This window comes from Meles meles, chromosome 1 (assembly GCF_922984935.1).
Source record: "Meles meles chromosome 1, mMelMel3.1 paternal haplotype, whole genome shotgun sequence".
NCBI classification, from domain to species: domain Eukaryota; kingdom Metazoa; phylum Chordata; class Mammalia; order Carnivora; family Mustelidae; genus Meles; species Meles meles.
The window spans coordinates 197,224,417-197,251,587 of record NC_060066.1 but is presented as its reverse complement, the minus strand read 5'-3'; the positions used below and the strand labels follow the sequence as shown (position 1 = coordinate 197,251,587).

At 53.9% G+C, this 27,171-nt stretch overlaps 1 protein-coding gene across 5 annotated transcripts; it reads left to right on the top strand.

Moving 5' to 3' along the window:
- ZDHHC18 (zinc finger DHHC-type palmitoyltransferase 18) lies at nt 1-26,810 on the top strand. Of its 5 annotated transcripts, none has more exons than XM_046003026.1 (10): nt 1-431; nt 4,812-4,972; nt 18,206-18,355; nt 19,777-19,914; nt 20,036-20,084; nt 20,540-20,642; nt 22,098-22,210; nt 23,063-23,162; nt 25,442-25,519; nt 26,143-26,810. In XM_046003026.1, exons 1-9 carry the CDS (start codon nt 115-117, stop codon nt 25,481-25,483), a joined length of 1,173 nt encoding a protein of 390 aa, XP_045858982.1. In that variant the 5' UTR covers nt 1-114; the 3' UTR covers nt 25,484-25,519; nt 26,143-26,810. The 5 variants fall into 5 exon arrangements, with proteins under 5 accessions (XP_045858982.1, XP_045858974.1, XP_045858958.1 ...); XM_046003018.1 differs by having other exon boundaries at nt 26,090-26,810; XM_046003002.1 differs by lacking the exon at nt 25,442-25,519 and having other exon boundaries at nt 26,090-26,810.
- Nucleotides 26,811-27,171: the final 361 nt, after the last annotated feature.

The window sequence follows — 27,171 nt, the reverse complement described above, 5'->3', positions numbered from 1 at the left end:
CGCCGCCGCCGCCGCGCCGCCGCCGCCACCGCCACCGCCTCCGACGCTCGGCCCCGGTCCCGGTGCGGCCCGGCCGGCCTGCGGGGCTCCGAAGCGAGGCCCGCGGCCGGCCGCATGAAGGACTGCGAGTACCAGCAGATCAGCCCCGGGGCCGCCCCGCCGCCCGCCTCCCCTGGGGCGCGCCGCCCCGGCCCCGCCGCGCCCCCCGGCCCGGGCCCCGGGCCCCCGCCGCCCGCCGCCGCGCCGCGCTGGAGCAGCAGTGGCAGCGGCAGCGGGAGCATCGGCCGCCGCCCGCGGCGCAAGTGGGAGGTGTTCCCGGGCCGCAACCGCTTCTACTGCGGCGGCCGCCTCATGCTGGCCGGCCACGGCGGCGTCTTCGCGCTCACGCTGCTGCTCATCCTCACCACCACCGTCCTCTTCTTCGTCTTCGAGTGAGTCCGGCGGCGCTCCGGCCCCGCCCCTTCGGAAGCCCCGACCCCTCCGGTCCCCTCAGCCCCCTGCCGCGCACCCCCCCCTGCCGCGCACCCCTCCTGCCCAGCTCCTGCGAGGGCACGCCAGCCCCTCTGGGCCCCCGGCCCTCTCCCTCATCCCCGGGGCTCCACCCTTCCCTGCACCTGCCAGCCACCTTCCCCTCCCAGCTCCTCCGGGGCCTGCGCCCTCTGCTCAGGATCTACCCCCAGGCCTTCCCAGTCCCCTTGCATATCTGTCTCTCCTCTGCCCTCCTGGGCCCTCTCCACCTACCCCCACACCCCCACTCTCCATCCTCCCTCGCCCATCTGGATGCCCCAGCCTCTGCCCCCCCCACACACACATCCTTCCCTGCCTTTTCCTGGCACCCTGCCTTTGCCAGCCTCTGCCGGGAGCACCACCCTCCCATGTCCCTCCACAGATCCATCCTCTGCGCCCTCTCAGAGCCTGGCTCAGGCCTCCTGGACCTCCTCACCCTCACCTCTCCCTCACCTCTCCCTTGGACCATCTCTTGTGCACCCCTTCTTTCCGGCCACTCCAGGTGGCTTTGCTTTCTGGCGCTTCCAGACAACTTCTGAATTTCTCCTGTATCCTTTGGCTTTATATTCCCCATCACAAATCTAGCAGCCTTCTGGCGCTGCCTGTGGTCCCCTGTTATCTCTCTAAGCTCACTCCTTTCCCCTTCCTTTCCCCTCAGTCTTTTTCCCTTTAGGCCCTCAGGCAATCTTCCCAAACAGCTCTGGGCCTCTCAGGCCTCCATCCCCTCTCTAGCACCTTCCTTAGCATCCCCAGCCCTTCCCAGCCTTCCCTCGGACTCTGCCAAGCCCCTGCCCAACCCCCCACCCCCACCCCACGACCTCCTCGTTTTCTTTGCCTTCTCAAACATTCTGGAGCATACCCCCGGCCTGTCCCACAGCAGGAACAGCTGCAGGGCCTTGTTACTTCTCCAGAGTCCAGAGTGCTTTGGTGTGACAGGTCTTATTTGCCCCCGTGGGGGCTTTTGATCCCCATTGACCCAGGATTGGCCCACACAGTATCTGTGTTTTCTGGTTGGAGGAGGGGATGCTTGTCACTCCCCAGGGTCACATTTTTGTGTCAGAAGTTTTCCAGCTTGGGAAACTTGGTCTCTAGCTTGAGCCATCTGCTGTGTGAGTCTTTGCACACACACTCACACTTCCCTTCCTTGTTCTCTCCATCTTTTGTGGCCTTCCTTAACTGCAGTGTGGTGAATAGCTCCATCTCTGGAGCCAGTGGGCCTGGTTCCAGTCCCAGCCCCACCACACCCCATCCGCAGACTGCGTGACCTCGGGGCAATCCTTCCACCTCAGAGCCCCAGTGGCCTCTTCTATCAAATGGGGTTGACAATAGGTCATCATGAGTGTGGCACAAGGTTAAGTGTGTAAGCTTTTGACCAGGAACAAGCACTTCATGCTGTCTGCTGCTGTTAGCTGTTGTCTTCACCATAAAGCACTTCCTAAGGGCCTCTGGCCACACTACTACCACAAGACACCACTCCCAGAGACCCTTTCCAGCTGCCAGATCATGTATCCGCAACCTTGGGTTTCCCCTTGAAGCGAGGTGAGAACTTTGTACCAATTAGCTTCTCCCTTTCCCCCTTGCTTTCTGAGTCAGGGTGGATAACAAGTTCCAGGATAATATAGCAAGAGGAAGCCCTGGGGAGCCCCCAGCCTCCAGCATGTTCCCTGAGCTGAGTTTCGGATCCATCTCACGGGGCTGACCCGCAATGAGTGTTTTGAGAGTTCCTTTTCCAGTATTCCTGGGGGCTGCAGCCTGGGCAGGAGGAAGTTGACCCCTGTGACTCTGCAGCGTGGGGTTCAGTCAGTTCAGAAGCAGGATCTTCTCTGGGCTGCATGGATATCCTGGCTGGTGACAGATTTGTCCCCCAGAGAAGGGAGAAAGGAGGACTTCTGGGTTTGGGGAGGACTTGTGAATCATCTCGCCTTGTCTCTGCTCTTCCTCACTTGAGCTGGTGGAGTTGGCAGGAGGGTTTGGGTTTGGACTGAGAGCACCCCTGGGTCTGAACTGGGGTGAAACCTCAGTAGAGACCTGGCACGAGGGAACCTGGAGAGCAAGCCCACATTCTTGCATTGCTCTGGGGAAAGGGAGATGGCTCTCTAGGGCTTTTCTTGCTGAGAATGGTTTTGCTTCATTGTTTGGTTTGGTGGATTATTGCACAGGGCTGACAGCAGGGTGTCTGCCTTCTGCCGCACTTCCCACACCACATGGAGGCCAAAGCGCCCCTTTAATTCTAAGTCAGATCCCAGTCCCCTCCTGGAATCCTCTCTGGCTCCCAAATAAGAGCCAGAGCCCTGATAATGGGCTTCCTTTCTGTCCCTCTCCTCCCACTTCCCCCGCCTCCCCCTGCATGGTCCTCCAGGCACTTTGGCCTCCTTGCACATTCCTGCCTCAGGGACTTTGCACTGATTGGAATAGGCTTCCTTTAGATAGTGTCAATGGCTCATTCCCTCACTTCTCTTTCCGTCCCTGTAACATAACAAACTACTCCCCTCCCTCCTATCCCTCTTCCCTGACTGCTGATTCTCTGGAAGCACTTGCCACCATCTGAACATACTACGTGTATACTTTCTGCCAGTTTGTTGCCTGTCTCTTCACCACAGCAGGACTTCTTTCTCCTCACTGTTGTGTCTTCAGTGCCAGGAACAGGCCTGGTGTGTAGTAGGCACTCAGTAGAGGAAATACTTGTTGAATGAATGCAGAGTATCTGCTGAGGGCCTGGAGGCCCCAGTCCTGTTGTTGGCTGGCTAGATAACCTTGGATGTGGCTGTGGGCCCCAGAGTCCCCCTCTATAAAATCAGGGAGCTAGGACTTGGTGTTTCTGAGGGTTCTACAAGTCTCAGACTGTAAGTCTCCATCTCCTAAAGAGCCTGGCTTTCTATAAACTGGTTGATTGTGATGTGGGTGACACAGAGGGCCCAGCTTTGTTTGAGGCTCAGACCCAAGGACCACTCAGGTGTTTGGAGCAGAATGTGTGGTGCCATTGGAGTTATTTTTTTTTTTTAAGTCTTTCAGGTATTTTTTTTAAGATTTTATTTATTTATTTGACAGACAGAAATCACAGGTAGGCAGAAAGGCAGGTAGAGAGAGAGGGGGAAGCAGGCTTCCCGCTGAGCAGAGAGCCTGATGCAGGGCTCGATCCCAGAACTCTGGGATCATGACCTGAGTGGAAGGCAGAGGCTTTAACCCACTGAGCCACCCGGGCGCCCCTCATTGGAGTTCTTGATCTTGGCAGTCTCTGCTCTTCAAGGGAAGGGCCTTTCTGGAGGCCACAGTGGAGGCTCCGGAAAGCGCGTGTAGATGTCCACATGTCTGCTTTCTGCAGCTGTGCCAGCTCCTTGGCTGAATCCGGCCTCCCAGCAGCCGGTCATTTCCCGAGTAGCAGGCCCTCACCCCGTCAGGTGCCACTCTCGCTTTGGGAGGGAGGACAGCAGAGGACAGCGGTTAATCGTGTGGGCAGGCCTCAAAGTCAACTCGTGCACGGGCTGTTCTCCAAACCAGCTAGGCTCAGACACCTGAACGCGCCAACCGGGGATGCCAGCCCTTGGAGGACAGTGGCAGTGCCTGGACCATGCTCTTCATCCTAACCCCCTTCCCCTGACTGACCCTTCCCGTGCCTCAGATTTTAGCTTAGGCATGAGCTCCTTCAGCCAGGCTTTCCTGACTGTTCAGCTGTTTTCCTTTTCCCCATGTTAGCACACACGGTCCTGTGTGGCTCCTCTCTGTTCCCAGGTCTCTTTTTCCAGGAGCCCGGAGGCTCATGGCGGGTGGGGAACAATGCTCTTGCTCACTGCTGTTTGGGGAAGGTGTTGCCTGGCATATGGAGGACCTCGCTAAATATTTGTGGAGTGAGTGAGTGAGTGAGTGAGTGAACATTGTCATGGATGGTCAACTCAAGCGAGTTGGTAGTGGCTGCCTGAAGCTTTGTGTTTAGAAGGATTCCGAGACTGCAGCTAAGCTTAGCAGGGGTTAAGGGTGCTGGGATCTAGATCCCTTCCCTTAGTTCGTTAAAAAAAAAAAAAAAAAAAAAAAAATGTGCTGGGATCTATTGCTCATGTCCGCTATTGACTCAGAGGGAAAGTGCAAGGATCAATTAGTGATGTCTGCTCCAGGCACTGGCCTAGGAGCTGTCTTTCTTCCTGGATCGCTCTGCACACATGTGGAGCAGGAGATGTCATCCTCCGGGATGGCTCTCTGCAGAGAGGTGGTGTTTCTGGGATGCCGACACCTGCCAGGTGCTATAACCCTGTGCCCCAGGGAGCCCTCTGGGTATCTGCTCATCTCTCTCTCCTTCTCTCTCTCTCTAGCTGTCCCTTCTTGGCCCGCCAGCTGACCCTCGCCATCCCCATCATCGCCGCCATCCTCTTCTTCTTCGTCATGAGCTGTCTGCTGCAGACAAGTTTCACCGACCCCGGGATCCTGCCCCGGGCCACTGTCTGTGAGGCAGCCGCCCTGGAGAAACAGATCGGTGAGCCTCTGACTCTCCCAGCTCCTCGCTCCTTGATTTGAGAGGAGGCCTGAGTTTCTCTTCCTGCACCTTGCCAGAGACTGAGGGCGTGGTAGTCAGAAAGGCAGGCTGGAGCTGACCCCAGAGTGGAGACCCGTGGTAAACCAGTGAGCAATTAAGCAAGAGACGCTGGCAAGTGCAGGCTGCGGTGGCCGCCAGCTCAGTGCCAAGTGCTCACGGGGGCCGGGTGGGCTTTCCACCTGTCTACGTGCATGATCTTATTGGATCCCCCAGTAATCCCATGAGACAGGGACTGTTGTTAGTCTCCTTCTGCTATTACACTGAGTCTCACAGGAGTCAAGGAGGCGGCCCAAGTTCACCCAGTAGGTGGAGGAGCTGGGATGAGAGCTCATGCGGTCTGACCAGAATCTCTGCCCTTAAACATTTGTGTATTTAATCATTGTCTCAGCAGACATCGGTTGAACCCCATTTATGTGCCAGGCCTTCTTCAGATGCTGATGATACAGCAGTGAGCAAATAGAGGACAGTAATCCCCTACCCTCTTGGAGCTGACGTTCCAGCAGGAGAAGGACAGTTAACAGTTAAACATCTAGGATGTCAAAGAGAAAAGCATGGAGGAAGGATGAGAGCTGGGGGGAAGGTAAATGGTTTTAAATAGGGTGATCAGGGAAGGCTCTGTGAAGGAGGTGACTTCTGAACAAGGTTTGAAGAGATGAGGGACTGAGCCGCGTGGGTATCTGGAGGTATCTGGTGTAGGGAGTGGGCTCATTTAGAGTAGGCGATCTGGGAAAGCTTCTAGGAGGAGGTGGTACTTGAGAGGAGCCCTGAATGGTGTGATGGGAGCCAGTAATACGCAGTCTGGAAACAGTGAAAGTGAAGCCCAGAGCAGTGGACAAGTTGATGTGTTTTAAGGAACAACAGGAGGGCCGGTGTGCTAGAGAGAACCCATGCTCCCAGGCACCCAGATAGCCCTTGATTCCTCCCAGACCAGTGAGAGTCCCCCTGGGAGGCTGGGTGCCGGGGCCGGACCTTCGTCTTGGCTTGCTGCACCCCAGCTCCTTCCTGGGGAGAAGTGACGTGGCTGTTTACACACCTCAGGGGTTTCCGGTCCGCGGTCAGTTCCTTCCCCTAACAGGGTGGCTTCCAGACAGGCTTTTAAGCATCTAACTGGCCTTGAAGAGACCCAGTAGCCTATAGATGTCAAGAGTCCGTGGCATCCATCCCTGGAAGTTGTTCTGCTGGTTCCCTGGAGCAACTCGGGAGGGTGGGCAGGAAGGGGAAGGAGGTTCTTTTGCTCTTTGTTCTTCCTCTCATTCCTCTGTCTAGTCCTGTCCTTAGCCACACCCTGGGTCGCTGTCTTCCTCTGCCTGCACCAGCTTCCTCCCCCCTTGAACCCCAAGGCCCCTCACCACTTGGCCTCCGACACCTAACTCTGCTCCTTCCGAATCCTCCAGCCTGACCTGAGCAGTCCACCTGACAGCAGGGGAGGCCCAGGGGCAGTCCCATTTCTCCTCCCTCCAGGTCGGGGCTCATCCTGGGGCAGGATTATGCTCCGGCTCAGCCTGAGCTTGGAAATCTGGCCTCCTGGAATCCTCTGGCCTGCTGTGAGCGGTGTGGGTGATAATGACAGCTGTAATCCCCCGTGTGTGGGGAGCACTTGACCCCGTACCGAGTGCTTCCCATCCATTATCCCCACAAATCCTCCGAGCAGCCCCGCTGTGCTGATGCAGAAACTGAGGCAAGCTGGCATATGGCCAGGGAGTGGAGGCATGGAGACGGACCGTGTGCCTTGACTCCCAAACCCCTTGCTTTCTCTTCTGAGATGGCCTCAGGGACACATCTCCGGTCTTTGGGGACCACACTGTCTGCATTCGTATGTCTCAACCTAGGTGTTCTGTACTCTGAGACACTTTCATGACCTCAGATGGGCCACACCTCCCGTGACACGTTCCTAGAGCTCCTTGTCCTTCTTTTCTTGGCCCTGCCACCTTGCATGGTGATTGTTACAAAGTTGTTGGGTAGGCCCAGCAGCCTCTCCTGGGTCTTGTTCACCTAGTCGGCCGCTTGGAGGGTCCAGGGATGTTGGCTAAATGGATGAGCCTCTGTAGAGGCCCTCCTTGATGTCCTCAGGTGACGGATGGAGAGATAGTTGGAACTTCTCCCAGTTAGGCCTTATGGATTTAATCGTGTATGTGTTAATTCTATATGCTGACTCCTGAGCACAGGGGGAGGAGGTGGGAGGCCGAAAACAAATCTGGTGTGGACCCTGCCTTCTGGTGGTTTCTAGGCTAGCTCTGTCCAAGGTGATGTATGACCACCTACCAGTGTCCACAGGTGTGATCACACCTGCAGGTGTGACCAGCTGCCCCAGATGAGATTAGGCTTTGGAAGAGGATCGGAGAAACTAGGAGTATCTTCGGCCTGGAGGATACCAAGAGGCTTCACGGTGAGACGCCTTGAGTCAAAGCTTAAAATTTGGGTGGAATTCAGGCATGGGAGTATATGTGAAGGGAGCTCTCCAGGCAGACGGAACAGAGGAGGAGAAGGCAGAGCAGGCAGGAGCGGGGACAGGCATGGAACCCCGAGAAGGCCCTGTTGGCTGGAACAGGAGGAACACTTCAAAGAATTAGAGAAGTTCTGGTTGGGGAATGGAGTGGAAATAGTCACGTGGGGCCCTAAATGTCAGGGTTGGAGACTTTCCTTTGAGAACAGCTGCCAAGCCTGGAAAGTGACATCTTTGAGGCCTTTGAACTCTGAAGCTTGAACAGGAGCCAGATTTGAGGGTGGGGCCAGGTGGGGTCTAATCAGGATGAACCATATTTTCTCAAAGAGGGCTAAGGTCATTAAACCTTTTTGAGAAGGTTGGGGACCAGCTCTGAGGCGGATGGTGCTGTTCATGCAAATGTGAACTGATGATTACGGGGGCCCATGCAAATTGTGGGCTTCTCACTTTGGCCCCATAGGCCAGCAACTCCAGCCCAACAGGCTCTAGCCCAAGGCTGCCACCCTGCAAAGACTGTCTGAGGTGGGCTGACCAGCTCCTCCCCTCGTGTCCTGGGAAACCCCTCAGTCATAGGCAGACCAGGACGGTTGGTCACCCTGGTCTGAGATCTTGACTTGTCAGCTGGCGAGCCATGCAGCTGGGTCACCCTGCAGGGCCATTCAGAATCCAGGCGCTCTGGGAAGTTGGAAAAGAGGTAAGCCAACATTGCCCACAAGAGGTTCCCCGTGTGAAGGGAGACGACAGAAGCATCCAGATCGGAGTGACAGACACTGACCTAGACACAATTTACAGCTCACAGAGCACACATAAAGGCTGCCTCTCCCTCCGCCACCACCCAGCAGGTCACAGATGCAGCCCATCTGTGCCAAGGTGTCTCCCTCAGGGCCTTCTGAAGCCCACTGTCCGGGGGCAGATCTACCCTATTTGCTCGCTGGACTGGCTCTGCCCACCAGGCCCCAGCACCTGGCTTCTCCCTGCAATCACAGTTGTCTCTCCAAGACCCAGATTGGGCTCCAGCCCTCCCTGGCTTGGAATTTGGGTGACTCCCTTGTGGCCTCAGCAGCATTTACTGAAGTTCGGGCATTTGGGTCCAGCCTTTATGATTTTTGCCCTTTTGGCCTCTCATCTTGTACCTTCATTTCCACAGTATTTTCCTTTAAGCGACTTGTGTTTAAATGTATCTCAACAAGGAAAATTTATATCACCCTTGTAAGCGGAGAGCCTCTTACTCGAGTAGAACGTAAGCATAAAAACCAAACATAACAGTGTTACAGAATTCTTGGTGGTTACAGTTGCCTGCAGAAATAAAGCCTGATCACAGCTCTGAGGTAGTAGAAGTCAGTAGTTTCCCGCTTGATGGAGTCACAGGCTTGAAGGAAAATTGAAAAGGGAATAACTTTCTGTTCACGTGAATCAGTGTTACGTGTGCTGTGGTCAGGAAACGGATCATCTTCCACCTTCTGGAAGACGAGCCCCAGGCTCAAGGCCAACGCCAGTCTACCTGTCCCCACCCCCAGCACCCCCCAGCCAGGCTGGGCACAGTCCGTGCCTATGTGCCTCGCTTTGTTCACACAGGCCCTCTGCCCTCTCTCGCCGGTGAGCCTGCCAGGTCACTCCTCCTGATCCGGCTTAATTGGGCCTACCCTTTGGTTGCTTCCTTGAATGCTGCCTCCTGTCCCCACGGCACACATTCCTCTGGTGTCCCGTACAGACACCAGTAACACCATTAATCCACGAGCTTTTCATCTCTCATTCGCATCACTATCTCACAAGTCTGATAGGGTTATTACCCAGTGAGGAACTGAGGCTCAGAGAGGCTAGGCAGCTTCCTCAAAGTCACAAGGCAGCAAGTGACCAGGCCGGGTTTCACAATGAGATCAGACCGGCCCCAGAGTTACCGGACTTGACTCACTGGGCCTCTCAACGCCAACTCTGTAATTACTCACTTTACCCGCTCCCTCTGCCCTCGGGCCAAGCTCTTCTGTGTCCTCCAGCCTGTCCCCCAGCGGTAGGTAGGTGGTTCCATAAACATGTACATAAACAGAAACATAAATGTTCCATAAACCTCTGGAGTGAACAGAAACGGTCAGGCGGGGGTTACAGGGACCCACGGCCTGGGCACTGTGGCTGACGGAGAAGCTGGGGGGACCACAGGCCTGTATGTGTTTCTTCCACAGGTGGGGGCAAAGGAAGGCCAATTGTCAGGACCCAGCAAAGCAGGTGGCAGTCCCAACCTTCCTTCGCTAAAGCCTGCTCAGTAGCTTGTGCAGCTGCCGGGGTCCCCGCCAGCCCCGGGGCTTCCGTCACAGAGCCAGCCATCAGGCTCTGACTGCAGAACGCCGGCCTGCCCCCCTCCACTGGCTGCGGTTGGGGTGGGGAGACCCGTTGCATGCCCCTGGGTGAGGGGAAACGTGCGGAGGGAGTCATTGGCTTCTCACAGGTGTTCAGTGAGGGGGAGCCTTGCCCCTCCTGACCACATCCCCAGGGGCTTTCGATTCCCACCTGCAAGGCAGCAGGAAGGCTATGCTGGCATGAAAGGGCCTTTTTACTTCTTGGGACAAAGCCCAAGGCAGAAAGCCTTGGAGAAGATCTTAGATTCCTTTCTGGCAGAGATACCATCTCTCACCATTCTTCCTTCTTTCCTTCAACAAATATTCTCTAGACTGGGTGAACAAAGCAAAGGTGGTTTTTTGTCTAGTTTAAAGGAAGCACGAGGCCCAACCTGGGGCTTGAACTCATAACCCTGAGATCAAGAGCCAGATACTCTACTGACAGCCAGCCAAGCATACCTCCCCCACCCATTTTCTCCTAATTTTTATTTTTAATTTATGTTTAAATTTCACTTTTTTATAAATTTATTTTTCAAGGTTTTTGTTGTTCTCTGTTTTTTGTTTTTTGTTTTAGTAGGCTCCATGCCATGGAGCCCAAAGCAGGGCTTGAACTCATAACCTTGAGATCAAGACCTGAGCTGGTAGGGCACCCGGGTGGCTCAGCTGTTAAGCATCCGCCTTCGGCTCAGGTCATGATCCCAGGGTCCTGGGGTTGAGCCCCACATCAGGCTCCCTGCTTGACAGGATGCTTGCTTCTCCTTCTCCCAGTCCCCCTGTTTATGTTCCCTCTCTCACCAAGTCTCTGTCAAATAAGTAAATAAAAAAATAAAATCTTGGGGCACCTGGGTGGCTCAGTGGGTTAAAGCCTCTGCCTTTGGCTCAGGTCATGATCCCAGGGTCCTGGGATCGAGCCCCACACTGGGCTCTCTGCTCAGCGGGAAGCCTGCTTCCTCCTCTCTCTCAGCCTGCCTCTCTGCCTACTTGTGATCTCTGTCAAATAAATAAATAAAATCTTTAAAAATAGATAAATAAAATAAAATCTTTAAAAAAAACAAACCCAAGCTGAGATCAAGAGTCAGATGCTCAACTGATTGAGTCACCCAGATGCCCCAAAATTTGACTTGATTTGATTTGAAGTGATCTCTCTACACCCAATGTGGGGCTCACACTTAAAACCCTGAGATCAAGAGTTGCGTGTTGTATGGACTGAGCCAACCAGGAGCCCCTTAAAAAATTTCTTTAAAAGGACCATATTTGACTTATCTGCATGTATTTGCCTCTTCTCCCCTCACTGGCCACCCAGGCCTTGTACACTCTCGCGACATAGTAGTTGGTAGTGTGTGAGAGAATGTTTGGAGGACAAGGATTCTAATTCCAGCCCCACCTAATACATACTAAAGTGGAGTCCCTTTCCCATCTGTAAAATGTGGGTACAGAACCCCTTGCCCAGCCCAGAGCATCCGGGCATATGTACTTTGATAATTGTTTTTTTCTCTGGAAATTTAAGAGGCTGAGCCCTGTGATCCAGAAGGGCAAAGGGATGGGTCCTGGCTGCTGGCAGGAGTGCGTGGAGGCGGGGTCTGGGGTGGCGGCCTGGTGGTGATGGGACCCATGTCCTTGGTCCGCAGGGTCTGGCCTGAGAATAAACAGTGGGACAGTGGCTTGCCTTCTTCCTAGGTGGGGGCCCGTCTCCACAGTGGCATCCCTGCAAAGCCGCCTTTAGCCCAAATTGTTGAGTGCATCTGGGGACTCCTTTGCTCCAGGGGGACACTTTCCCCCACCCCCCACTATTAGCAGCCCAAGGAAGTTGGGTGTGCAAAGCTTCACTTCCTCTTTCTCGGAATTCTCAAGAGGAGGAAGCTTGGCCGGGGAGGCCACAACACGCTGGCCGGAGTCCCCTCCCTGCCTGAGGGCCTGTGGGAACCCAGTGAGGATTCCAGGAAATTTTCTCCTCTTTCTTCAAGTGGGTCTGTGGCTGCCCTTCACTCACAGATGAGCTGGGTTCTGAAGTTTGGTAAATAAGTTGTTTGGAATATAAGTTTTTTCATAGAAAGAATGATAATAATAATGGCTCGTGTTCATTTAGCTTTTACCCAGTGCTAGATGTTTTGCTAATAAACTCCCTTGCTGAGTTCTTGCTTCGACTTCCTTCACAACACTAGGAGGCAAGTTTGATGATGTCCCATTTTCTTTTTTAGCAGATGAGGGCACAGAGAAGTGAAGCCACTTGACCCACATCACGTCACTGACTGTGGTTGGGCCACATATCTGTCCGACTCCAGATCTTGTGTCCGAGCCTGGAAGCCAGCCGTGGGCAGGGATGGGAGCTGGACCTGGGGCCCATGGGGTAGGGTTACAGGTTGGGTCTGGAGTAGCATCAAGAGTTTTGGAAAGAGCTGGAGAATGCTGCATGCTGGAGTGTCCCTGCACGAACTGTGTGGCAGGACTGTGACTCTAGCACCGGGCTCAGGGCTGTCCTGCGCCATCTCACTGAGCACTCATCACGGTCCTGTGAGACAAGAGATGGCCTTCTCTCCATTTTATGGATGAGGAAACCGAGGCTCCAAGAGGTGAAGGGACTTCCTTTGGTAGCAAGTGGGTAGCAAAATCATGATTCAAACCTAGTTTTGCAGACTCCAGAGCCCATCTCTTGTGACCCCTCTGAGGACAGCTGTTAGTAAGTACTCACCAGGTACCGGTTCCTTTCCAGGTACTGTTTCTCATTTTTCCATAAGCCTTCTAGGCAGTTACTTGTCTGCTTTTTCAGATGCATCCACAGGCTCACAGAGGTCCAGAAACTTCCCTCATGGCACTAGCTCATGAATGGAAGGGTCAGGATTTGAACTCTATGCCTGCCCAAGTCCAAAGCGCGTATTCGCTCCTTCATGGTTCCCAGACCCGGGAGGGCCAGTGAATTCTCCATCCCTGCCCTCAGGGGGCGTGCTATCTGGGTGGCGAGACAGCACCACACAGCAGTCGGATCAGAGGGACCAGCAGGGAGCAGGCGCTGTGTGCCAGGCACAAGAGCCCCCACGGGAGTAATGCTCGGAGAAGCTGCTGGAAGACTGGACAGGAAGAGGGGTAGGAAGCCAAGGCTGCAGGGACTCAGGGAGAAGAGCAGTGGGAGAAAAGCCAGGAGCAGAGGTGGGGCTGAACTGGAGGGCCCCAGTGGAGGGCCGTAGTGTCACGACAGGAAGTTGTCCTTTCTGTGGGAGGCCAGTGAAGGCTTGTAACCCAAAAGAGGTAATTTAGAGAAATGTGGTGTGTGCAAGGCGGGTTGAAGGCAGAGGGGCTGGAAGCAGGGAGCCTTCTGGGGAAGCTGTTTGGTGATAGGGGCCTGGCCTCGGTTTGGGCACTGGGAGGAGAGTGAAAGACTATGAAGGAAGATCTTGACGAGACCTAGTGACTGGCCGTGAAGGGGTAAGGGAGAAGGAATGGTCTGCAAAGTGTCTCCGAACAGAGTTTCCCTGCCTCTGCCCCTCGCTGGCTCTGTGACCTTGGGCAGCTTCCCTAACCTCTCTGGTCCTGTTTTCTCATTTGTGAACTGAAGGGGTTAGAAGAGAGGCAGGCAGTGAAGGGACATTATCAAGTGTCCACTCTGTGCTAGGAGCTGTGTTATATGTTCTTTGAAGTTCTTTCCAGCTCTTGGCTTGTGCAGAAATAAGGAACCAGGCAGGATTATATAACACTTACTGTGACACTTTTAAAATGTACAAAAAAGGGGCACCTGGGTGGCTCAGTGGGTTAAAGCCTCTGCCTTCAGCTCAGGTCATGATCTCAGGGTCCTAGGATCGAGCCCCGCATCGGGCTGTCTACTCAGCGGGGAGCCAGCTTCCCTCTCTCTCTCTGCCTACTTGTGATCTCTGTCTGTCAAATAAATAAATAAAATCTTTAAAAAAAAATTACAAAAAGACCTCCAACCCAAGTTTTGGAAACTTGGGTTCACATCCTGGTTCTTCCAACTTCCTAGTTGGGAGTGGCCTCGAGTATGCACTCTGCCTCACTGAAAGGCCTCCTTAACTGTAACCTGGAGGGGGTAATGATAGCCTTAGCTCCTGGGACATTCTTCAGTGCTCAAGGAGACACTATGCACTGTGCTCAGCACGTAGTAGGCGCTCAGTGAAGCGCTGCCTCTTCCTTTCCCTTCGTAATTCTGTCCGCTTCGTGAGTCTTTGCTTTGTGCTACTTCCTGTATATTAACGAATTTCACCCTCACAACAACCCTACAATGGGGGTACTATGATTACCCCCTTTCAGTGATCAAAGAAACAGAGGCACAGAGAGAGTAAATGATTGGCCCGGTCGGACATCTAGCAAATGATACCATTAGAAGAAACGCAGCCAGTAAGAGGTGAGGCCAGGTGAGGCATGCTCCATTCTACCTGTTGCTTCCATTTTACAGGTGAGAAAACCGAGGCTCAGAGACATTCCCTTGACTTCAGCATGTCACATAACCAGGGAGAAGCAAAACCAGCTTTCAGAGTGTGTCCACCATCCTCACACCCCCTGCCCTTTACCCTGCCGCCAGTTTTAAAGAAGAAATGTTCGGGTGTTTAGCTCCATTTTAGACACGCAGTGGCTGGGGGGATGGCAAGCAGCCTGGCAAGAGTCTGTTTGGTAACTGGAATGTGAGACCCAAATCCGTTTGCTTCACTGATGCGTGCCAAGTGCCTGGAATAGTGCCTGGCACCTGGTAGACGCCCGTGCGTGTAAGTTAGCGTTGGAGGCACATGGCCAAACTGGAGGTACCATCTGGGGAGTGGATCCGGTGGAAGCAGCGGCCAGGAGCGTTGCTAAGGGCTCAGGATCATGGGCAGCCTCACAGACTCTCAAAATTCTGTCCAGGAAGGAGCCACTGCTTTGAGGACTTTGGTCCTTTGAGGCCTGGGGTATCAAGAGGCTCAGTGGGTAGAATTGTGGGCTTTTGCCGCCTATGGCGGACCAGGTTCGGATTCCTGCTTGCCAGCATCTGAGCTTTGTGACCTCAGACAAGTTACTTAAACCTTTCTTTTTGATAAGTTTTCCCTGAAGTGTAATGGGCTTACAAGACGTGTACAAATCCCAAGTGTTCTGTCTGTTGAATGTTCACAAATGGGACACACCCATGTAATCGGCACCCAGATCAAGAAACACTGTATGAGCGGCATCCCACAAGCCCCCTTGTTCCTCTTTCTGGTCAGTATCATCCCTCCAAGGGTGACCGTGATTCTGACTTCTACCACTGTAGATTACTTCTGGTTGTTTTTGAACATTTTGTGTTCTTACGTGTGTGGTTTTCACTTTACACAACATTTATGAGATACGTAAATATTCTATGTGTGGTTGACGATCGTTCATTCTTTGCTGTCTAGAACTCTGTTGTGTGAATATACTATATTTTGTTAATCTGTTCCACTATTGATGGGCCTCTGGGTAGGTCCAGATTTTGGCTATTATGGGAGTGTTGCTGTGAACATGCCTGTACATCTTTCGGGGCACATCAAATCATGCACGTTTCAGGGTGCCTGGCTGGCTCAGGGCACGCAGTTCTTGATCTCAAGGTTGTGAGTTTGAGCCACACATTGGGCATGGAGTGTACTTATAAATTTCTTTTAAAAAAAAATAATGCACATTTCTGTTGGGGAGATACCGCGGAGTGGACTTGCTGGGGGTGCCTATGTTGAATTTCAGTGGTTGGTGCTAAATAGGTTTCCGATGTGGCTATATGAGATTTCTAGTTGCTTTACATTTTTGCCAATACTTGATTTTTAAATGTTTTTCTTTCATTGTAGCCATTCTGGTACATGTGTATGAAAAACACGTTACAGTTTTTATTTGCATGTCCCTGATGACTAATGAGCATGAGCGCCTTTTCAGATGCTTCTTAGCCATTGGATAGCTTCTTTTATAAAATGCCTGTTTGAACCTTTTGTGCACATTTGAATTGAGTTTTCTGAACTCTTTCTTACTGACTTATAGGAATTCTTTTATATTCCGGTTACAAATCCTTTGTCCATGGTCAGATAAGCATATTGTTAATATGCTTCTCCTCTGAAGGTCACTGTTTCATTCTTTTAATCAAATCTTCTTTAGGATGAATTGAAGTTCTTTTTTTTTAAGATTTTATTTATTTGTCAGAGAGAGAGCGCGCATGCACACAAGCAGGCTCCCTACAAGGAGCCCGATGTGGGACTCGCTCCCAGGGCCCTGGGATCATGACCTGAACTGAAAGCAGACACTTAACAGACTGAGCCACCCAAGGCATCCTGTACAGAAGTTCTTTTTTTTTTTTTTAATGTAATCTATACACCCAACACAGGGTGAACTCAGAACCCCGAGATCAAGTATTGTACTCTCCACCAATTGAGCTAGCCAGGTGTCCCAAACACAAGATCTTAATTTCGACGTGGTGCAGTTATATCCAATCACTCTTTTATGATTTGCCCCTTAATTTCAGAAATCTTTGTCTACTCCCGAGTCATGAAGTTGTTCTCTTATTATTTTTAATCCAAAACTTTTGCATTTGGAATGACAATCTTAAATTGAATTTGCATTTGGTGGGAAATGGGGGTACAGAAACATTTTTCCCCATCTGTGTACACAGGGGACTTAGCCCTGTTTGTTGGGAGAAGACCATCTTCCTTCACGTCACTGTGACTGTGGTGTTGACATGAACCCCTTGATCGTTTACATATCAGGTCTGTTTCTGGATTCTCTTTTCTGTTTTGTTGATCAGCATTTCTTTTTTCTTTTTTTTTTTTTTAGATTTTATTTATTTATTTGACAGAGATCACAAGTAGGCAGAGAGGCAGGCAGAGAGAGAGAGAGGAGGAAGGAGGCTCCCTGCTGAGCAGAGAGCCCAATGTGGGGCTCGATCCCAGGACCCTAAGATCATGATCTGAGCCAAAGGCAGGGGCTTTAACCCACTGAGCCACCCAAGGACCCTGGTCAGCATTTCCACCCTTGCACCCAAACCAGGCCCTTCTTCAGTACTAACGCTTTATCATTCTTTTTTTTTTTTTTAAAGATTTTATTTATTTATTTAACAGACAGAGATCACAGGTAGGCAGAGAGGCAGGCAGAGAGAGAGGGGGAAGCAGGCTCCCTGCTGAGCAGAGAGTCCAATGACAGACTCGATCTCCACCCTGGGATCATGACTTGAGCTGAAGGCAGATGCTTTAACCCACTGAGCTACCCAGGCGCCCCGTATCATTAGTCTTGATATCTAGTCATGTAGGTCCTTTAGCTTTTCCCTTCAGGAATGCCTTGGCTATTCTTTGTTCTTTGCATTTCTGTATAAATTTTGGATTGAATTTGTCAATTTCATCCCCCCCGCCTCCAACTCCAAAAAACATACTGGGATTTTAGACTGGGATTTTGTAAATGTACAGGTTGATTTAGGGAGAATAAATCCTTTTCTAATGCTGAGTCTTTTAACCCATGAATACAGTATATTTCTGCATTTCATTACCTCTTAAAATTTTTATTATGAAAAATTTCAAACGTACAGAAAAGTGGGAAATACAATGAATTTCTGCATGTTCACCATCCAGATTCAATAGTTGTTCTTAGTGTCTCTAATTTGTATCACATATACTTAAGAATTCTTTTTTCTTTAATTTTTTTAAAGATTTTTTTTTTTTAAAGATTTTTAAGTAATCTCTATACCTGCCATGGGGCTAGAACTCACAATCCTGACATCAAGAGTCACATGCCGGGACGCCTGGGTGGCTCAGTTGGTTGGGCAGCTGCCTTCGGCTCAGGTCATGATCCCAGTGTCCTGGGATCGAGTCCCACATCGGGCTCCTTGCTCAGCGGGGAGCCTGCTTCTCCCTCTGACTCTGTCTGCCACTCTGTCTGCCTGTGCTCCCTCTCTCCCTCTCTCTCTCTGACAAATAAATAAATAAAATCTTTTAATAAAAAAAAAAAAGAGTCACATGCCCTTCTGACTGAGCCAGCCAGGTGCCCCTGTACTTATGATTCTTATTAAGCCATTTCATAGTAAATCATAGACATTATAGGCACTTTATCCATAAATACTTTTAAAATCTAAAGACAGCCTCCCACACGGCCACAATTCCTTTATGACAGCTAGGAAAATTAATAGTTCCCAAATTTCTAATATCCCTAAGTCTTCCCAGGGCTCCTTCTCAAAGTCGTGTAAAGCCAGCGCTGAGAGAGCCAGGGTGTAAAGCTTTAGCATGGGGCTTGGCACACAGCTGCTTTCGGCAGGTGGTTGTGGATCTTAGTATCTGTCCCTGCCTTGGGCCCGCATTTTATCCCAGTGGCTTGTTCCCAGGAAGTGGTTTCCCTAAGGCTTCTCTTGTCCCTGTGAGGCAACAGTGGCTTACCCAGCCCCCAAACTGGCGCTTCTGGCTCCAGGCTTGAACATCCCCCATCTTCCTCTCCTCCCATCCTCAGATAACACAGGCAGTTCCACGTACCGGCCACCGCCTCGGACCCGGGAGGTGATGATCAACGGGCAGATGGTCAAGTTGAAGTATTGCTTCACCTGCAAGATGTTTCGGCCACCCCGGACCTCACACTGCAGTGTCTGTGACAACTGTGTGGGTAAGTGGGAGGCAGCAGGGAGCCCTGGAGACAAGGAAGTTGCTCACGGGGGTGGGGCTGTGTCTGAATCAGCCAGAGGTGGGCAGGAAGTCGGGTGCACCCCAGATTTGCCCTGACTGAGGAGGGTCTGTAGGGAGAGGCGCAGAGTGCGACCAGTGGTATCTTGGCTTCAGTCCAGGATTGGCAGATTCCTGGAATCCCCCAGATTCTGCCAGAAAGAGAGTGGTTTGCTATGCCTTGGCCTAGGGCCAGCGATTGCACATGACTTTGATCTGATTCCCAGGGTCTGGGAGGGACAAGAATCTGGGAACAGAGTCTGAGCTGATAAGGTGGAGAGGCTGAGCCAGGATTGGAAGCTCCTGAACCCACCACTGCAGTTGTTGCTGGGGAACCAGAGGCTGTTTTGTCTCATCTCTGTGCCCGTCAGAGGCCCGGCAGCTGTGATGAGGACTGAGGGTGTGCCCCTGGGAGGCTGTCATAAGGGAAATGCTATGCAGGAGGACCCAGGCAAGCTGAGCCATGGTGACTGTGCACAGTCCCTAGGCAGTGAGCTCCTCACATTAGCTCAGCACTCCCTGAGTGACTGACGGAACAGCAGGGAACACCCATGACGGTAGGCGGGGAGGGGGTGACTCAGTGAGCGTTACTCATCCCCGAGAATCCGCCCCACCCGCCCCCTGTGAAGAGTGCTGGCCCTGGTGTGAGGCCTGCAGTGGGCTTGTCATTCATATTCTCACAGAGGACTTTCCTTACCAGTCTGGGCGTGATCCCCTGCCCCTGGGGACATAGTGCTGGTGTGAGCTCAGCCCTCTGCGTGGGCCTCTCATGCCAGCCTGCCACAAGTGACAGAGCAGCCCGGCCCCTCCCTGGGCCTCTAGTTCTAGAACAAGGAATGGGGATCATTGGTCTATGTGGCCAGGGTCATAGGCCAGGCAACAAGTACTTTTTTGCGGATCTTTGTACCAGGCACTGCTGGACCCTGGGGTTCAGCTCAGTGTGAGGCCAGACAGGCCCCCTCATGGAGTTTACGGTCGAGCAGGGGTCCTTGGGCAGGCCACTAATTATAAATAAGTATGAAAACACACAGGCGAAGAGCTGCAAAAAATAAGTCACGGGGCGGATAACAGAGCCCACCCCCGTCTGGGATCAGAGGAGGCTTTCTAAGGAAGTGGCTTTGCAGCTGGGACGTGATATCCATGATATGAGACAAGCAGCTTAACCAGGTGAAGAGACCGAGAATGTGAGGCACTAGGAACCTGTGCAGAAAGGTCCAGACGTTGGGGGCGTCCGAGGACCTGTGAGTGGGCCGGTGCAGAGAGAGTCGGGGGGGAGGAAAACCCCTGCTGTGGCGTGCGGCCTCTAAACACCTGTGCCGGATGCGGGCCAGGGACACTAACCCATCTCCCCTGGCCCTTTTCCAGAACGGTTTGACCATCACTGTCCCTGGGTGGGCAACTGTGTGGGGAGACGGAACTACCGCTTCTTCTATGCGTTTATTCTCTCCCTCTCATTCCTGACGGCCTTCATCTTCGCCTGTGTGGTCACCCACCTGACGCTGCGTGAGTCGGGGCTGGGGGCAGGAGGGGGCGGGAGTGGCGGGCCAGCAAGCTCGGCCAAGTCAAGGGGCTGCGGTCACCATCTCTCTGAGCTGTACCCTGTCCTGTTTTTTTTCTTCCCCAGGCTCTCAGGGAAGCAACTTCCTCTCCACTCTGAAGGAGACACCAGCAAGATATCCTTTGTCAGCTGGTGGGAACAAGGCCCCTCACTGGGGTGGGTCCCCACACCTCCTGGAAACAGAGGGGAATGGTGTAGAGCCAGTGCTTGTCCTCAAGAATAATCCGCTGACCCAGCTGCTTCTGCTCCCGCCCAGGCTAGAACTGATCCTCAGTGGCCTGATCAGGGGGCTGGGGTGGCCGAGAACTCTCAGGAGCCACAGTCCCTGTCTTCCCTTAAGACACCAAGCTCCCTGGACTGTGTCCTGTGTGGGGTTCTTGGTGCCTGGAATCCTCATTTCCCTCTGCTGTCCATCACCCGTCCTGCCCTTAAAGGGGCTCCCAAGCCCTCCGTGAGGACCAGGAGGTGATCCTGCTGAGAAGCGGTGAGCGGGCAGGGCGTGGCCAGCTCCCAGGCTCAAGGGAGGCTCCCAGCCCTGTCCCTGTGTGGGTCCTTGACCACCCTGCTCACTGTGCTGGAGTTGGTGATCTGCTTCTTCTCCATCTGGTCCATCCTGGGCCTCTCAGGGTTTCATACTTACCTCGTCGCCTCCAACCTGACAACTAACGAAGACGTGAGTAGGGCTGGAGCCACCCCCATGCCTGGGCGGGGTCCTGGGAAGGAGGCTGGGTGAGGGGGCCTGTGGCGGCCACAGTGCACCTGACTCTCGGGCTGCTGGGGTCACACGGGCGGAGACGGAAGGCCGCCAGACATTGCCTTCCAGCACCCACGGCTTGGCCCTGGGAGACCCAGTGCAGGCTTCTAAGGCCCCCACGTGCCTCGGGCCCTCGGCACGGGCTTTCTCGCTAACCCGGAGGCAGTGCTGCCCTGTAAGCCATTACACTGGCCAGCGTGTGACCGTTTCCAGAGTTCTTTTGGGTTCCTTTTGCCAACTCTGAGGCAGAAGGAAAAGGGATGCTTTTGTCCCGTTTGATGGCTGAGTGACTTGCTCCAAGGTCACACAGCTGGAAAGGGACACAGCCAGGGTCATGGCCGGAAGCCAAGGCTGAGCTTTGCTGTGCCCCCACCACACTGCCCTTAGAGCCAGAAGAGCTGTGACGGTTGTCAAGGTATCTGTGGGGCTCCCTTATTGAGGGGGACAGTGAAGACAGGACCGTGAGGCTGTCTTGCAGGTCTCCACCAGCAAGCATTGTTTGAGCACCCCCTGTATGCCTAGCCCTGGGCTGGCCCTGATGTCCCCTTCCTGGTCTCGCAAACAGTAAGAAAACAAACGAGAGCGTCTGTGCCCAGGCCGCCTCACATACTGCTCAGAGGCCCGTGACCAACAGAAAGTACATTTTTTTTCACCTCAGCCTCTCATTCCGGGAAACAAAACTGAGCACTCCTGATGGGGGATCGTGTGCTGGGTGACTGGTACCGAGCAGAAATGACCTCAGCCAGCATCTCCCAAGGCAGTCTCTAGATCTTCGGCATGTTCCTAGGGGTTAAGTAGAAAGATGTGTGATGGACAAATAAGTTTGGAAAACTCTGGGTTAAAGCCAAGCAGGTATCCTTCCTTGCTAAACTCCCCGGGGCCTTTGATATCTGGCTTTGCAAATCTAGAGACGGGCAGGATTTCATCGAATGCTCCACTTCTGATGGTGTTGAGTTCCCTACTTTTCAAATGAGGACTGAGATCCAGAGAAGTGGCCTGCCCAGGGTCATCAGTGTGTTGGCGGCAGGGCCAGGGTTCGCGGGCGGGTCAGTCTGAGCCCTGGCTCCTTGCACGACCCTCAGTCGTGGGTGGCTGGCCAGAGAAGAGAGGCTGCACCCAGAAGGTTGCCTTTGGAGACTTCTCTGGCTGGGCTGTGTTTTCTGTTCTGATTAGGGCTTCTTCCTCTCTGCCAGGGCCCCCCCACATGCAGCAGTCCCCCACACTCACTGAATAGCCCGGGTTAAAGGCACATTCCCTCTAGAAATCTATCCAGATCTGGCTTCAGAATTCACCAGTTTTTCCCAGCCTCTAGGAAATGGAAAGCAAATGGAAGCAAAAGAAGGTACCTGACTCAGACCTCCTTCCTGCTGGCAGATCAAAGGCTCGTGGTCCAGCAAGAGGGGTGGTGAGGCCTCCATCAATCCCTACAGCCATAAGAGTGTTATCACCAACTGCTGTGCTGTGCTCTGCGGCCCCCTACCTCCCAGGTAAGCCAGGGTGCCAGAGAGAGGTTGCAGGGCCTGGCCTGGCCAGTGCGGGGCAGCCCTGTGAGTCCACAGCTCTCAAAGAGGTTCTGGAAGCAGCAGACCTCTCCTCACACCACAGAAACCCTCTGTCCACCATCCCCTGCAGAGTGCACTCAAGGCGTTTGTCACATAAAAGAATTCTATGTGATTGTTAATCACGTGCTCATTGTAGAAAAAAAAATTAAGTGTAAAATATTAAGAAGAAGAATATTAGATATCCCGGTTATCTTATTCCCCAGGGTTCACCACAACAAATGTTTTGGCCACCCTTGAGCAACCTCTCCCTTCTGGTGCTGATGGCCTTCATGGTCCCTCCTGGCAGGAAGAGCCCTGGTGGCTCAGGCCCACCGGGCAGTGCCCCTCCATCTTCACACCAGGGGGCGCCAGAGTGCCAGTACAGGAGTTGAGTTGCAGTGGCCCCTGCGGATGGAGACTTCACACACTGTCCACCCGACCCCCCGCTTCTCCTGTCATGCTTGTGATGGCAGGGCGGGTAACAGTGGGCGTCGCACTCTTTCATCCTGGTTTTCCCCTTCCTGGCAACCTGGCTCTGTGGCAGCCAGATGGCAAAATGGGCCGCTTGGAATGAACAGTGAATAAATCCGGTGGCCAAAACCAGGTATCCAGAGTGCAGAGAGGGCCTTTCTGGAAGGAAAGGGTCTTGAACCCCCAACTGGAGATCAGCTCCCCTTTCTCAGGCTTTCTAGGACTGGATCTTTCCTTGGCTGGGAAATGGACTCTGCCACTCGGCCCCCGATTGGATCACTGGTGTTGGGCAGGGGCCCTTACGTGTCCCCTCTTGTGTTTTGGAAGCCTGATTGACCGAAGGGGATTTGTGGAGCCCGACACCGTGTTGCCCTCGCCCATCAGGAGCGATGAGCCAGCCTGTGGAGCCAAGCCCGACGCCAGCATGGTAGGAGGCCACCCTTGACCTGGACTCATACTCGCCACCTGCTGGCCTGTCCACCCCTCCACACTCACCTGCCGCCCTCCACACCTGCTGGGACCCTCCCCATTCCACCCAAGGGAAGCAGAGCTGCCAAAGACTCTCGTATTTATTTCCCACCCTGCGTGGCTTTCCCCACACTTCCATGGCTGTACCCTCTGCTCCCCAAACCCAAGTTCCCACAGCCTTGGGCCCGAGATGCCCCCCAGCTGGTTAGTGGCAGGAGTGACAGGAGAGAGAGGCCAGGGCCCGCGTGAGGGGACCATGCCAAGTCTCTGGCTGTGCCAGGGCAAGCCTCTCGTGAGGGAGCCGACTGAGTGCGATACCTCCCAGGTGGGGGCGCTGCTGGGCTCTGCTCAGCCCCGGGCCTGGGGGTGAAGCAGGGGACCCAGGGCATTCGGCTCTGGACAGCAGGCTATAGAAGATGCCTCCTCTGTGGGCTGCTCTGGTGTGTGGGCTCCTTCATTCCTTCTGTGATGATCGTTGTTCTTTCTTCTGTTTTCGTTCTTGTTTTCTGTATGGAGTTGGCCAATAGGATAGAGCTGGGGTTCCAGATAGAAAGGGCAGAGGTGGGGGCAGGTGGGCTACAGCCTGTGTCAGAGGAAGCGACACCAGCCAGCCAGGTACCCAAAACCTCAGCTCCTTCATGGTCCTGGGCCGCACGCTAGGAAGTGGGGGCCTTGACCTCTCACTACCCATGACGGGTTTCTCTAAGAGATCCCAGTCTGGCCCCCCATCTCTCTCCCAAGTCAGTTCTTGGGCTGGGTGGTTGTACTCATGCTGGCAATACTTGAAATGGGTTTATTAATGCTGGGTATTTTGCACAATTTTATAGACCTCTTTTCTACGTAGCATTTTTTTTAAATGGAAGAAGAAAAAAAAAGTTAGCCACGTTGCTGTCTGTGTAGTGCCAGGTTAAGGATTATCAGAAGGCAAGTTGGTTTTAATAAATTTATAAGAGAACTTCTGGCTGTGAACGTGTGAGTGTGTGTGTGTGTTCGCTTGTGCTCTTGTACGAATGTGGCTGGCTCCCACTTCCCTACATCCACTAGGCTGCCTCTCTCCCCGCCATCCCCCTCCGGAGTCAGCCAGCAGCAGCAGGAGCAGCCTGAGCCGTGGCCACAGGGATCCCATGCCTTGATCACAGGAGTCCCCCGGGGTTCCCGCCGCAATTCAAGCCCCTTCCTCCTGTCTTTGCTTCCTCTTCGGACATTAGGAAGCCTGGGACCTGCCCAGACAGGCTGAGGCTGGGCGTGGTGGATGGGGTAATGGCTACGGGGAGCGGCTGCCGTTCTATAAGCCACACTCCCTCCTCTGGACTCTGAGTATGGGACCTAGTGCCAGTGGCCAGAGGACAGGGAGTCTCTGCCAACTGGAGGACCCCATCCAGAGAAAAGGGAGGAAAGAGCAGGGTGGTCCAAGAGGCGAGTGAAATTTGGCCTAAATCTGGGTCAGAAACTCAAAGGATGTCTCTTCTCTGCTGGAAATTATAGCTTCTTGTCGAAATAGATAGGAAATTGTCCTACCCCCCTCCTTGGCCCTTCAGGTGGCCTGAAGCCCTTGGAAACCGATGAGGAAGTCCTCGCCTCTTGCCCTTCCTTGCTGCAAAGGCTAGTGGGGCACAGGCAGCTGAGAAATGGCAACCCCAGAGCCCCCCACCCCCACCCCAAGCAGCTCTACCCTAGTGTCAGGCCCTGGGCCAGGCTACAGTGGGGAGGGAGCTGGCTAGAGGAGGGGACTCCCACGTGCCTTTTATTTAAGCCAGTATTCTTTGTTCCTGCTTGTAATAAAATTTTTGGTTTTAAGAGTTGATTTGCTTTGGTTTGGTTTTTGTTTGCTCTTTCTTTGCCGAGGCTCCAACTGGCAGCCAAACTCGGTCTTTGCTGGGGAGGCAGAAGGCAGGAAGCCCAGAGATACAGCTAACGTGCTCCTCTCCTGGCTGAGTCTGCCTGCTGGAGGCCGAGCGAGGGGGCGAGGTCCCCGTAGGCATGGAAGAAGAGGCCATCCTGGCCCCTCCTTGTCCCCTCCATTTTTCCCCTGCCTCAGGGACTTGGAGACTCCCAAGTTCTTTTTCCTTGCTGTGTTTTCACTCTGATCCCCAGGGACTGCCCAGCTAAGAAAACGTTTCTGAGACTGTAGTTTCCAGTTTGTGAGTCAGAGCCTCCCCGGCCCCCAGCCCCACCTGGGCAGCAGGGCCCAGCCAGACAACTCATAACTCCGGCCCGCCTCTCTGGTATCTCCCCCAGGAGGACACCTGTCAGGATTTTGCCATCTCCTGCACAGCCTGAGGGGAGCTAACAGGCCTCTTTGCAGAGGGTTAGCTGGTAAGAGCGTACCTCCCCCGTCAGCCAGCACTGCCCGCTCCCCTCACACACCATCTCCTCCTCATCGCATGCCTCGCCAACCCCGTGGAGCCCATTCATCTGTCTGGTGTGTGGTGTGGTGCGTGTGCTGGCGGTGGTAGGGCCGCCAGGGCTTCCCCCAAAACAGAAGGATCGGGCCTGAGGGCGGGGCTGAGAGCCCGGCCCTGCTCTGGACTGAGGAAGTAGCTTCACGCAGAGCCGCTCTCCCACCCGAGCAGGAGGTGAAGGGTGAGGTTGGGGAGAGGGTGGCCTTCCTGCTCTGAGGTGCTGGGGCCTGTCCTGGTGGTTCCTGGTGTGCAGGAGCCCTCAGTCACTAACACTTGTGTCCTGCCTTTCTGTCCCTGCTGAGCTCTCTCCTGCTTCGTTGCCTGCCGCCCAAGCCTCGGCCCTTCTGTGGGGAAGAGGCGGGTGCTGGGGTAGCACCTGTCCCCGCCAGCACCGCTGCAGCTCCCCCCCCCCACCCTGCACTGTCCTTGCGAGCCCGCTAACCCTCTCTCTTCTCCTTCTTTGCTGTCCTGCTGGGATCTCCAGTGTGTGCGGGGGCTTAAGGACCTCCTGAGGACCGCTGCTCTCTGCCTCTCCAGGAGCGGCCTGAGGGGAGCCAGGCACCCGGCCCCTCCACCTGCCTAACCTGTGGCCCATCTGCCACCGTCTGTGCCTACAGGGTCTGCCCCCAAGCCTGCCCCACACGTGTGCTCTCCAGAGCCCTCTCCCCCCCAACAGAGGGCAGGGGCCGGCCTCTTGGCCCCCACCCCCACTCCATGCCAGCCAGAGTGTAGAAAGCCATATCGCAGCTGTCAGCACAACGATACAATACTATGCTGAAACTTGCCCCCCTTCCACTTCGCGTCCCCTTCCCCAGATCTGTAAGGTGTCGAGACTCTTCAGGAATCCGGCCTTACAGCCTGCCCGCTTCCAGAATCAGGCATAGCCGTAGCGGGGCCGAGCAGGTTTTTTCAGGAGCCTCTGGGGTGTTGGTTGAGGACGCTGCTGAACAAGTTTGGTGACTGTTCGAAGCACAACCGGTTTGACACTGTTCCCACGGCCCCTCCATCCCCACTACCCTGAGTAGGTAAGATGCAAGGAGGACGCTTGTACCCTTTGCCCCAGGCGCTGAGGGCCTGAGCTGGCCAGCTCTGACAGCCCGCCGTTCTTCAGAGGACCTCAAGGGAGCTGGGCTGGGCCCCGGAAATCTGCCCAGTCCACGGCTGGGGGCCGCTTGTCTGCTGTCTGTACCTTTTTTAACCGAAATAAAGATTTCCCTCTTCTTGCCATATCCTTGGGTGTCTGGTGCCACCTTCACTCCGGGGTCTGGGGGTGAGGCCTGTGATGAGTGCGCGGAAGGTCTGGCTTACCCTCACTGCCAACTTTGTTCTAGTCGGTTAGTGCCGTTCCGAGATTTAAAGATTGATTTATTTAGCAGGGGGTGGGGGGGAGGGGCAGAGGGAAAGAATCTTCACGGGTCCCTGCTGAGCGTGGAGCCAGACACAGGGAGGTGATGACCTAAGAGGAAACCAAGGATCAGTCACTCAACCTACTGAGCCACCTATGCGCGCCCCCCCCCCCCGCCCCGCTTCTGGAGATTTAGAAGAAGAGGCACAGTGAAGCCAGAA

What these genes read in the sequence shown, in the direction of transcription:
- ZDHHC18 (XM_046003002.1), top strand. Translation starts at nt 115, where the DNA reads ATGAAGGACTGCGAGTACCAGCAGATCAGCCCCGGGGCCGCCCCGCCG. An exon ending in ACCTGACAACTAACGAAGAC is followed by an intron (nt 20,643 to 22,097) that starts GTGAGTAGGGCT and finishes TCCTGCTGGCAG; the next exon opens with ATCAAAGGCTCGTGGTCCAG. An exon ending in TGCGGCCCCCTACCTCCCAG is followed by an intron (nt 22,211 to 23,062) that starts GTAAGCCAGGGT and finishes GTGTTTTGGAAG; the next exon opens with CCTGATTGACCGAAGGGGAT.